This window comes from Brachycentrus maculatus, unplaced genomic scaffold (genome assembly GCF_059751285.1).
Source record: "Brachycentrus maculatus isolate JH-2025_06_01 unplaced genomic scaffold, ASM5975128v1 h1tg000423l, whole genome shotgun sequence".
Classification (NCBI taxonomy): domain Eukaryota; kingdom Metazoa; phylum Arthropoda; class Insecta; order Trichoptera; family Brachycentridae; genus Brachycentrus; species Brachycentrus maculatus.
This window is the reverse complement of record NW_028281171.1, coordinates 334535-348183: the sequence shown is the minus strand read 5'-3', so window position 1 is coordinate 348183 and position 13649 is coordinate 334535. Positions and strand designations below refer to the sequence as shown.

General features: G+C 33.8%; 1 protein-coding gene across 4 annotated transcripts; it reads right to left on the bottom strand.

The window, feature by feature from the left end:
* Nucleotides 1-4927: 4927 nt before the first annotated feature.
* On the bottom strand, nucleotides 4928-12181 carry LOC148302665 (serine protease inhibitor 3/4-like). Of its 4 annotated transcripts, none has more exons than XM_088271262.1 (8): nucleotides 11716-12181; nucleotides 10526-10641; nucleotides 10293-10436; nucleotides 10002-10211; nucleotides 9816-9914; nucleotides 9391-9738; nucleotides 9164-9305; nucleotides 4928-5143 (listed from the first exon to the last, which is right to left on the bottom strand). In XM_088271262.1, exons 2-8 carry the CDS (start codon nucleotides 10586-10588, stop codon nucleotides 5007-5009), a joined length of 1143 nt encoding a protein of 380 aa, XP_088127388.1. In that variant the 5' UTR covers nucleotides 10589-10641; nucleotides 11716-12181; the 3' UTR covers nucleotides 4928-5006. The 4 variants fall into 4 exon arrangements, with proteins under 4 accessions (XP_088127388.1, XP_088127389.1, XP_088127386.1 ...); XM_088271263.1 differs by having other exon boundaries at nucleotides 4928-5140; XM_088271260.1 differs by lacking the exon at nucleotides 4928-5143 and adding an exon at nucleotides 7131-8969.
* Nucleotides 12182-13649: the final 1468 nt, after the last annotated feature.

The following is a 13649-nucleotide window of genomic DNA, read 5'->3' as shown; positions in this document are numbered from 1 at the left end:
GAAGAACCGACTACTTACAGCTGACCAACTGACCTCCCCGAGATTAATTACAATCACACTATATTATCTTCCATCAGTGAACTAAACGGCGAAACGACAAACTGACTACCCAACTTAAAACAGTCTTACGAAGAGTAGCGCTCGGGACCCTGTTCGACGCCAAACCCGAGGGAAAACATCATCGAGACAAATGTCGCTCTCCTCAGTGTACCGTGTGTAAAACCACTTTTGGTGGTTTAACAGTCGAACCCAATGCACGCAATGCAAGAAACTCTAGCCCAACAAAACCGACCAATATATACCGAAGGGTCAACCTAGCATATAACATTCGGCGGTAAGTGACTAAGATCTGCTAGTATTTATTTAATCCAGATCCTGGGCTGCCTACTGAAGTGGAGTGGCTACTAAGTGCTGGACAAAAAGTACTTTAGCGACACACCAGACCCGTCTGATGATATCGGTAACGAAGACGGTAGCTCTTGCCATCAGCTGACTACAGATTGACATTACGCGGATGTGTTTATGGTAAAAGAAGATACAACTGTTTCTAGTCGTGCTATATGTATATTCTGTAGTTCATGAATCTCCATACAATAATCCGTGAGAAACGGAGACAAGGGTGGAAATTCAGGTTCGTGAAACATTGTAAGAAATAAATAATATAGCTCCGGGATAGAGACTGGGTACATGTTACACGCATATTAGGTTTAATAGAGAACTCCGGTTAAGTATATTTTCCATTTTATCCGCTGATGAAACTAAGAAACGCGTTTCGTTTTGAAATTCACGCGGAAACAGGACAGATAATTTCCGAAGAATAATTAAAAAAACAAAAAAAACATCTTGTAAACCACTCCGAAAAGGCAATAACAAATACTTATCTTATTGGGTTCTTATCGGTATTCAAGTGGGTAGATTTACTTGGTTAAATTCCTCGAATCTGTTTTGAAAACAAGTGTAAATATTATACATATTATGTATGTACGATTATGTTCGAATTATGTATTAACGACACGTTTTGTCGCCTTAATAGCGGACCCAATTCGTATAAAATGCTCTTCTCTTCTTCGTCTTATTCCTCATTACTGAGGGTTGTAACCCTTGCGGAAGCAATGACTCTTCCCCAGTTATCCCTTGAGTGCGCTGCACGTAGCTCTCCAACCAACGAGGTGCCTGCTGCTGTCTTAACTTGATCGGTCCATCGTGCGGGATCTTCCATTCCCTCCCTTCCCCTCCAGGCTACCGATCACAACCAGTCGTTCCAGGCTACCCTCATTACCACGTGCAACATGTCCAAAGAACTGCATATAAATACATAAGATATATAATATATATAAAATACATCTTTCTATAATTATTGCAAAGTACTTTTTCTTTGATAATCATCTTTAATAATCGCGTGGTTATCGCTTTAAATCAATTGCGTAATGTAGATAATCTTAACTTTACTTCTGGATAACCTTAACTTTAATTCTTAATTTTGGTATTTTTAAGCTAGTTGTCGGTGAAATTTATCAGAAAAGTACCGAAAATAAAATTAGTGAATATTTGTTTTTTACCAAATAGAAATAACATTAACGTTATCGTTACTACGTACTTAACTCGTTATGTTTTCAATGTATAATAATTCCTGCCCAGAGAACATTAATTCTAAACTATTTCCCCGCAGACGGGCATTCTATCTAGACTGGCGGTTTTCTTTTTCGGAATTCCGAATGCATGATTCCTATAAAAAAAATTAAGAACGCGGGATTTTTTCCACTCCCAAAAAATGATTGTGCGCTTGATACTCAGTTTTTGTATGGGATTCACGCATTCGGAATTCGAAACAGGAAAATGCTAGCCGAAAATACTTGCTCGCGACGCGTCGGTCGGTGGTCACGACGCGTCGCGACGGTCTGTAAAAGTGGCAAAAAATATTTGAGAGCACTAGTGTAACTCTTTCAAATATATGTAGTTCTCTCTCTAGACAAAAAATACATACAATAAATAGCCACAACAGTCTGCGATAGCCATGTATGCTGAAAGGACTCGATAACGTACAATTGAATGCCGGTGACAAAGATGTAAAAATGCTGTTTTTTTCGTGTTCTACTATTTTTCCACAGACTTGCCTGCTAAAAATATAATATTCTAGATAACAGGATTTTTTTCACTTCTAAATGATAATTTCAATATGTTATCCGGCTATAATTCTGGTATCTACGGTTTCCTAGTAATATATTTGATATATGTATGACTGTACATTTACAGATTTATATAGTGAGCTGATTATTCAATAAAATCAAATCATAATTATAGTTACAACCTTGAATTTTGCATCTAAAAAAATAGAGGAGAGCAGGGAAATTGGGATCACATTAGTTTTTTAGAAAATTATATCAAGTTACAATAATTTTCATTACACTTCTCATTTATTGGGCTTAGGTACCTGACACTATAAAAGTGACAATTCAGTCGCCGATTTTTCCCTTTGTTCTGTGTAATGCAAGAATTTTGATAAAAACTCTTTTTTTTCGACATCTCATCGTAGATGATCACATGCATGAGAAACACTAGAAAATATCCTTTTGATTTTATTCTTTTAGCTTATGATTTGACCAGTTAATTTATTTACAACATTTTGAGTGCGTCCAAATACTTGTTCACAAATCTGGATTATCTCCAATTACAGTAGTTATTTTTCATATTATTTTTTGACATTCAATATACATGAAGAAGAATATGGAAGTCTGGGAATTTACGGGGCTTAGGACCGCCATAGGCTGGTTTTAAGTGATCACTTTACACACATGTGCATTCACCAATTCTACCCATGATTGACAACCACGCTATTCAAATTCTCACAGACAAATTAATGAGTTTCTGCTCAATAAAAAGCTTCTGTCACATCTAGTGAAATTCTAGTGATTCAAGCACTATGATTCGAAATTGAACCATATACAGTGTATAGAACTTCCGAGAATTAGGTGACACCATTTTCCCCTAGAACCCATATATGTATATAAAAAGTTCATGTTCACATAGAGACCATGTAGAGGATACACAACTTTTTTTCCCAACATTAATGGTTACAAAAACTATTGTGTATTTTTTGTGATAATAATTATTATAATCCAATTTCATTATTATACCTACGTATTATAATAAAATTGTACAATTACCTGTGTCAGTCCAGTCCAACCGTCATCCAATGGTACTCGTCTGGTAATTCCAATCTAATTCATCATCACTTTGCTTCTTTTGCATTGCAGGAGGTAGTGGAATTATAATCAAATAAAATCAATAATTTAATGAACAAAGCAAAGTGAAATGAATATATTTACCTACTTGTATTTATATATAACAAGTAAATAGAGGAAATCCTCATGGCAATATGAATTTCCTATTTTACTTGGAAAAATAAACAACTTCAGGTCTCAAACCTGACTCTTGCCATATTCAATCAGATGATTTTCCTGTTCCCAACACAGATTCAAATAAAAACACTGAATCAGCGAGAAACAAAAATCCACTAAATGATCTACAATATAAACCTTGTACATAATAAGCAAGGTAAATAATAAATGCAATTCCCATCTAAAAAAAAACAGATGCTTTTTCCATTAAACTAACCGGTCAGTTATCTCGAGCGAATCCCTTACGAACTGTCATCGCCTGATTTTAAGTGATCACTTTATATATTGTGTAACATTTGTTCAAACTTTATTGATAAAACCTGTACCTTTTGTAATTGTAATGATCGATCATCAAGTACAAGTACAATACAATACCGATAGTATTATACCATTATTTCAACTGAAATACAATTTTCACAAAAATTTTATCATTAATATGAAACTCTATTTTGTATAAATTAAATATTTTTTTTTTTATATAATTAAAATAAAATAATTAGAGTAATAAAACATTATTTGAAATATGTTTACAATTATGTATAATCAACATAATATTTTGTTTTATTTCCCCGCTGCATTCAGAGATGCACTTAAACCAGCTCCAGGGGTGCAACACTGAGAAAACCAACAGCGAAGGTGCTCCACCGTCCGGGATCCGCAGTTGGCCTTGATGTTGTTATTAGAAACATTCCATTTGGATTGTTTATTCAGATTTACAAAACCATTACCGTGAAATCAATTTCGTTTGATCACATATTCCTCAAATATTACGATCAATGAGCGTGTGTTCTCTACTGTTTGTAAATAGTATATTTGGCACTACTTCAGATTTAAAAAAAAGTGAATAGAACAATCAATAATACCTTTGGAGTTTATTATTCATTAAACCAGGCAAACATTTTTTGTTAAATCATTAAGATATTTGCCTAAGAATAATTTAGTAGCTAATTTTTTTGGCTGGCTACTGTCTACCGACGATTTGGATAATTGTATTATTTTATAGAAATACTGACTGTATAATGCACAATCAAATATAAAAACATTCAAAGTTATACTGTAGTTTTTTTTTCCAAATTTGAATTGTGATGTTTTTCTCATAAATGGCCAAAAGATGACATATTTGTTTGGAAATTTAGCTCACTAGAGAATCCACCATATAAGCTACAAATGATTTATATAATACTACCAACTAAGACCACTCTGCGAGTGATATAATAATATCACGAGGACTGTCATGAACCGTGGAGACCTGGCCATGAAATGTGATTCCACAATAGAGACTGACTAAATTACTAAAATAAGACGTAAACAAAGTGTATCACCATTACATGACATGACTGCTTTTAATTTCAAACTCCTCTTTTATTTTAATCTTATTAAGACTAAAATCATATACAGCTTGTCTTTTTACGAGAAGTTGTTCATTTACGAGAATACACTCTACGTAATGATGATTTATGCATCTGCTGCGCCATATTACCGTATTTTTCATAAAGTCAAACTTTCTCAAAATGTTGCTTATTAAATACTTCCTGTAATAGTTGGAAAATTCCTTTATTTTTATGTAGAAGTATAAAAATATAATATTAAAACAGAAAAGACTGTTTATTACGGAGAAAGCAAAGTGGCACAGAAGAGGGGAGACTGTTCCCTGGAGAGGATGTAAAGCAGGAATGGTCGGTTGGCCGTGAAGGTAGCGGGGGCGGGAAGTCTCGTGGCGGAGCCCCCAAATCCTACAAACACTGCTGGACCAAAATAAAATACATCAATAAGGACCTTTTCATAAATCCCAAAATCATTCTCTACCATTACAATGCGATTTCCATAATATTTTAGATTTGAGTGGACACAGATTAAAGTTTAATAAAACGCTCCAATGCGTGGCGAGGTGATCTTATCTCATATTATATCAAACTTTGTGATCTCTCAAAGGGATAACAAATCCCGAACAAACTAAATGAATATTTTCATTTGACATATTCGCTCCCGAGTCCGCAGAAAAAATCAGTGTTTGTAAAAAATTAAATTATCTACTCATATTGTTCACTTGTGGTTCATGATCGGTCCTATGGAAAAAATTGATCCAACCTTTAAGTCGTTACCCAACCTGACAGGTCGTTGAGGTCAATGATTTTCCAGGAGACGTAATTGAAGCGTCGTAACTTTATTATGTAGTCATAGACATTAACATATTGCCAAAAGTTGACTCCATCTAATTATTATAAAATACCATAGCAACATGATTACTATGTTATAACGCTTAGAATGTGTCTTCTGGAAAATCATAAATTTTAAGTAATGACCCTCAGTCGCGAGTGAGCAATATGAATGCTCTAATTGTAAAATTGAATTTACAAACGAAATGTTATCTGTCACCATTTGTAATTTTTATTTTATGGTTAATTTCTTAGTAATTTTTTTTGCAGAAAAGTGGTAAGTCAAATTCCATGCAAAAATAATATATTATATTATGTTAGTAAATCATTTTATTAACAATTAATAGAGTATATCAAGCACAAAAATATATGTCATGTATTTAAATATTATATATATATATATATATATATATATATATATATATATATATATATATATATATATATATATATATATATATATATATATATATATATATATATATATATATATATATATATATATATATATATATATATATATATATATATATATATATATATATATATATATATATATATATATATATATATATATATATATATATATATATATATATATATATATATATATATATATATATATATATATATATATATATATATATATATATATATATATATATATATATATATATATATATATATATATATATATATATATATATATATATATATATATATATATATATATATATATATATATATATATATATATATATATATATATATATATATATATATATATATATATATATATATATATATATATATATATATATATATATATATATATATATATATAATATTATATTGTAAAATCATTTTCTGGCCACCTCTACAATTTAGTTTTATAACAAATAAATGTATTTAAATATTATATATATATATATATATATATATATATATATATATATATATATATATATATATATATATATATATATATATATATATATATATATATATATATATATATATATATATATATATATATATATATATATATATATATATATATATATATATATATATATATATATATATATATATATATATATATATATATATATATATATATATATATATATATATATATATATATATATATATATATATATATATATATATATATATATATATATATATATATATATATATATATATATATATATATATATATATATATATATATATATATATATATATATATATATATATATATATATATATATATATATATATATATATATATATATATATATATATATATATATATATATATATATATATATATATATATATATATATATATATATATATATATATATATATATATATATATATATATATATATAATATTATATTGTAAAATCATTTTCTGGCCACCTCTACAATTTAGTTTTATAACAAATAAATAAAGACTAGATAACATTATTAATAAACTAGCAGAAACAAAGTATATTATTAAACATTAATAAAATTGTTTGAAAAATGAGAAACATCGGACTAAAATACATATAATAAGTACACAATAGTTGCAAAACACATATATTCATCACAAAGTCAAACTTTACTGTGTTCAAATCAATTGCCAATTCTTATACCGAGAAAACACCAGTACTATGAAGAAGAGAAAAAACATAAATTTGTCATAATTATTATGCTAGAAGAGGTGGTTAAAAAACTATGAGGGGGAGAAGGAAACAGTTTTTCTCTAGTCGGGAGTAACATGAGTGCCGATAAACAGGGTCATCATATCTCGGTCAAACAGCCCAAAGTAAAATCCTCGATCCGCTGTGAACTCTATCTTCCGTATGGGTTCCACCACGCAACACATCATCGCAACCATGCCTGAGGAGATTAAACAATTTGTTAACATGGTAGTTTCTTTTGTCTCTGTTCAAATGCATACAATATTCAGTGACATTATTACACAACACGGGTGTCATTACACAGTATGCAACATTAATTACTCGCTCTATAAGGGCAAAGTCTCACTAAATTATAAACATTATCTACCCACTGGAGAATCTCAGCGAGAGAGTGTTAGCTGTCAGCTGTGAATCCGAAATGTTAGTAACTCTCTTGTCAACATGAAATATTCAGTGTGGGGAAAGCAAAAGATGAGGAGCGAGAGGAGTGGACTGGCCGTGAAACTAGCAGAAGCGAGACGCCTCGTGCCGGAAGACCTCTGAACCCAAATAAACTATATTATTATTAGTAATCAAAATGTAAATCCTCGTAAATTCCACTAGCAACCATTATTTCATTCATGTCACAAAAAATAAAAATAATAAGTAGTTTTGTGTATATTTGGTTTTTAGATTTATTTATAATCATTATTAATAGCATATAATTCAAATCTACAAAACAAATGCCACTTCAAATGAAATGTGTAAGTAGAACCATCTCCCACACGTTTACTATCAGGAATTCTTTAGTTTGTATAAAATTAATTAATATCTGACAAATAGCGTGACAGGTTATCCTTTCCGTACTGATCACCCAAAAATTACACATGATCCGAAGCGGGGTACCAAAAGCCCCTAGTTCATATTTGTATGGAAATCGTAGTATGCAGCTCGCAGCAAGTACCAACTCGCCGCCAGCTGAGGCACAGATTCTGCGTTCTATCCAGCGCGCCGCCAAATGCCACCTGACGGCAGCCATCCGATAAGCGGGAGGCCGGAAATTGGATGAAACAAAAGCAGAGCCGTCTAATTATCTCACTCTCTTTTTGTGGTAATACCATATTTATTAGAGTGAAAGAAATATGTCGCTAGCAGACAAAAAATTAACATGCGGATATACAAAAACTGATTGTGCTTTTATCAAAAGCAATACATATTTTGAAACATTTAACGATTTGAAATTATAAAAATAAAAAAGGAAATATTCTTTTATATTTTTTTAAGATTACAAAAAATATGGAGTAAGTAGCTCTTAAAATACTATAGTTACCGAATTAAAATTCATATATGGGGGATTTCAATCCCCCTGTTCGAGAGGGCTAGGTTAATTATGTCAATTTTAAAAGTAAATTGATTGGATACAATACATATTGATGTATAAACATTAGCCTTGTCTTAATACATAAAATACTGACATAAGTTAGATCAGATCAAGAGGTAGAGTGGGGTAAATTTGAGTATTATTAGTGAGCTGTAGCAGAATCAATCCTGTTAAAGTTCGTCGTGTGGGAGCGCCGAAACGAAGTCTCGGGGAAGGACAAAGCGCGTCATGAAGAGTGGTGCGTGGGCCGTGGCGCCCGCCTCGGAGCCACCTAGGATTAGGTACACGGCCGGGCGGTCGCACGTGAACTCCCTCCGGCGCGGCTCCTCCGGCAGACAACGCTTCCTCCGCATTCCGAGCGCTGCAGACATAACATAACTGCCACTTAGCACTCTCCCACTCCTCCATACTGCACCACCCATCAACATTCATGCCATACATTTTTTACACATAGGGCACTGAGTTATATTTCAATTATAACTCATTAGAATCAAGTTTTAAAAAAGCAAATGCCAAAGTACTAGAACATAAAGGCACAAAATAGAAAGTTCTTACCGGTGGCAGCGGCAGCCTCGGCTCCTTCTTCGTTGACCTCGATAAAAGCCTTCTGTATAGCCTCCGATACCAAGAGAGGTTCCCCACTCGCCAGCAGGCCCTGCAGCTCCGACCTGTTGTCGAACATTCGGCCCATTCCGAGCTAAAAATTAATTAACAGGTTATGTATATACTATCCGAGTAAGGGCGAGGAATATTTCATCGGAATGTAGGCAAAGAAGAGTTACCTTGGGAAGAACTTTCTTGAGATCGATGGTGGTCTCGATCCGGAACTTGGGGAGGGCGACTTGCACCTCGGCTCGGTACATCCCGTTGAGCACCTGGCGCAGGTCGGACGTGGCCAACTTGGCCTCCAGGGCGGCGAGCCCCTCCACTCGGTTGGGCAGGATGATCACCATGGACATCTGTCTCTTCTCGTACGGCAGCTCCAGCGCCTTGGCGTCCCACTCGGGGACCTCGGCATAGCGGAACTCCGCCGTCTTGTGCATCATGTCCACCTGCGTCTTTTGCCCACCCGTAAGGAAAAAATCTCGCTTCCGAGTCGCTTCCTTGTCGAACTTCTTCTCCCAGTTGCCCTGAAACAAGTTGCGCTCCCGTTATACAATCATCCCTTCCGCACAATACCAGACCCTCCGATCAATTCGACTCTCACCTTGAAGTAAATAGCGTTCACGAGAACCAGACGCGTGTCATCATCCAAGGAATCCGCCGCGATGAGATTCTTAATTCTTTTGTTAGTCTTCCCCTCGACCTGCAAACATACATAACTTATATTTGTCACACAGAGAAGACCTGCCGAGGCGAGTAGAGATATGAGTGATGTAATATTATAACTCACCCAAGAGTTGATAATTTGAGCTGCTTTATTAGACTCCGTGAAGTTGACATTCTCGGCCTCTGACTGGAAGATGTCCACGGCGTCCTTCTTGAATTCCGGCGCCAGCACGTACTTGTCTCCTTCTTTTATGAACACTTTGTTGGCCACGTTGAGGGTCACCCCTTCCACAGCGTTCAGTTTGTCAATGGCCGGCTTGAAGGCTTTTCGCGTCTGAATCAGAGAGCGGAGTCACAGATACTGTCACATCGCACACACGAACTGACAGACAGGAAACATGCGTAGGATACTCACAAAGTCGGAGCTGGGAAGGTAGAGAGCTGTATTGAGTTCCTCGAGGGTGTCTCCGCGAGCACCGAGGGACAAGAGGGCCAGCACGATCTCAGCTGACAGAGGAGACATTATGAGATTTTTGTCAGGATGCAGTTCCGCAGTTACCTGAATTTTTTCAAATACTAATTTTGAGGTCCATCTTCAAGATGGAATATTGATTTGTAGATTAGTAATAAGATAAACCTGTAAGTTACCTTGTAGAAGTCCCGGGAGAACTTGTTGATCCCGGTAGTTAGTTCGTTTTGTTCTTCCGACATCTCGAATGGTTCTGTGGTGCACGCACGCGATAAAAGGAACAGGAGAGTGAGGACTGAAACAACACATCGCTATATTGTCGGATGAATTGAATCAACTCGATGCAGTTTAAATATTACCAATGATTTATTGAATGTTCCTTGTGTAACAATGAATCAGAGCATATCCAAAGTGGTATTTGATAGAATCATACTTACTGAAGCAGTTTGCGGCCATTTTCCTTGTGAATTAAGTTACTATAGGGAGATGTTGTTCTCCCTGGGAGAGAGTAGCGCCCAACTATCGGTGAGGAATTAGGTACTCAAAATATTATCTTTATATTTGGAAACTAGCGCCGCAGAAGGTACAACAATAATACTACTAACAAATCATGTGACCAACCAACTATTTAAGTGTTTATAAAATTATAAGATAATATTTGAATTTAACTAATTCTAAATGTTACGTACACCGCGGTCATGCTGTGGTTAATATGTTTAATCCGAGGTTGGATTCCTGGTGGGGCAGCCTTTAATGTCTATTGATATACAAGTATGTACCATATATATTTATTTGGCATACAAGCGACTAATTTGCAAATTTTAAAATAATATTTCAATTTAACTTAATTCTAAAAGTTAGGTACACCATAGTAGTACACTGGTTAATACATTTAGTCCCAGGTTCGATTCCTGGTGGGGTCAGCTTTAACATTTATTGTATTTATACTTTTGGTTGGTTGGAATATATTAATTTTTAGCAATAAGCCTGCCAATGTACTCATTTATTTTCTGTACATGAAGTTTAAATAGAATGAAATAAAATATTAACTTTAGACAATTTGCGATAATGCTGCATCCTTTGATACAGTGCCCTAAAGATAAAATTAATATAGTCGTTTTATTGTAAAAATTTAATTAGAGATTATAGTTTATACCTAAAATCATTGTATTTACAATAATAGATACCTTCCTAAGTTTTTTTTATGTAAGGTAGTATCAAGGCCAATGCCGGCTAATGTGAAATATTCAAGGCCAAACACTCAATAATTTGGGCAAATACATTTTTATTATTCAATTCTTACGACAATGTAAATATTAAGCGCAAAATACATTACAAAAATACATTGTAGTAAATTATTCCGACTTACAGTTCGGTTATAGTTGTTAGCAGCCGGCGACAACAACACAGTGAACAACGCCTGTCAGTCAGGGCTGGAGATTAAAATGAAATATGACGCATTCCAATAACGAAATTGGATAGAAAAATTGGAAACATTTGGAGTAAACCGACAGTAACAGCGGACGGCACGTGAAATATGATAATGTAAAAAAAACGTCCGATTTAAAATTTCAATCAACCCATGAAGAGAATGAAGTATAAAATATTTTTAGAAAAGTGGTATCAGCAATCAAAGATTACATCGGCGCATACCACGTACATACTACAAACGTGTTATCAAAATATCAAAGATATAATATATATATACTACAGGGCACGGACTAATTGTACGGAATTTCTATATACTAGAAACATGTCAATATCGTTTATATATCAACAACCAACAATCGTATACATGTTTCTCATGTCAACAACAAACTGTCAAAAAACGATCTGTCAAAATTATTTGCAGAAAACCAGTGCTACCTATATAAAGAAACAGACAAGTGCCTTCTAAATACTGATTTTTCTTCCTCGAGGGAAATAGGTAGGTGGGGAGAGGATATGTGGTTAGTTTTTTTTTGGCTTTACTTCTTCAAATTTATTTTTTTTAATTATCAGTACAGCACATATTATTTTTATTACAAATACTAGTCATAGGCTTGGTACACATATTGAAAGGTGGTTTGTAAAACCACCACTAAATTTTCTAGAAGTGCCCCAGTGTAGGCAGTGAAAGAGATTAGTAGTTAGTTCAGTGAGTCAGCAAGATCCGATTCCTACCCGACGTTGGCCGGTACACAGACACCTCCACTACCCCGACCAGAACAGCAGACAGGCACGGAACAGTGCCAAGACATTTGCATAAAATATTCAGTCATCGCATTTTCCACTCAACTATTATTCATCTACATTTTATTACGGATCCCTTTCACAAGTTATGATTTTTTTTGTTCTTGATTTCTCTCATTGACTTCAGCGTCAACATTGATCACCCATTGTTTATATTATCCTTCTCCGTCATTATTACTTTCCAATACAGCTATAACAACAGAAGTTTTGAAGTCAGTGAAATAATGCAAATTTTGTACATTTGGCTAACATGCTTAAAGTCCCGGGTTTAGTTTCCAAGAGGGTCACAAAATGTGTATGTTATTTTTACTCTAATATTTACTTAACATAACCCTGGACTGGTACCTGAAGAGTGCCCTCATGTGATTAACAATCAAGATAACACTCTGTCGATACAATGTAGTGCTACAAGCACAATTGCATGCGGATAAGGGTTTCAATAAGAATAAATGAATGCGGCTCGATTTATGTTATTGTGTTCGGTAGCAATTTGTAGATACATTTTGTGTTCCAAAACATCTCTGATTGCCTTTTGCATGTTAGCTTCTGAAATCTCATCTCCAATACCCATATTTTTATATTCTCTAACCATGATATTGCCAACAATCTAAAAATGAACAGTATAGGGAGGTTTTGAAAAAACTGTCAAGGTTTGAACTTATCCCAACAATTCCATCAATCATATTCCACTACCACATGAAGGATCTGGGGCGCAGGACTGGTCACACCTTGTCTTCATGTAATGCGCTCAAGGTAATACTTGTGTCGATTCGATGCAGTGACCTAACACAATCTAGCCATGGACAGGGGTTGAAGGAAAAATGATCTTAATGTACCTAACTTCCATCAGCTGTCATCGAAACACTGATTTTCAAAGTTTTCCATATGTTCTGAAAATACAAAATGAATTCAATGAAATATATTTATAAAATACATTTATGAAATATATCTGAGTATGCAAAATACATATTTTGCATACTCAGCATGTTATGCTTTATGAGATCAAAAACGGCAACAAAGCAACGAAAACTGTGATGAATATCAATGCAGTATATAGAGATCAGACTATAC

Bases quoted from the DNA above. Each gene is read 5' to 3' on its own strand.
- LOC148302665 (XM_088271260.1), bottom strand. From the start codon at position 10,588: ATGTCGGAAGAACAAAACGAACTAACTACCGGGATCAACAAGTTCTCC. The intron at 10,437-10,525 runs GTAACTTACAGG...GAAAAAATTCAG, and splicing joins TCTCCCGGGACTTCTACAAG to GTAACTGCGGAACTGCATCC. The intron at 9,739-9,815 runs GTGAGAGTCGAA...AACTTGTTTCAG, and splicing joins TGAACGCTATTTACTTCAAG to GGCAACTGGGAGAAGAAGTT.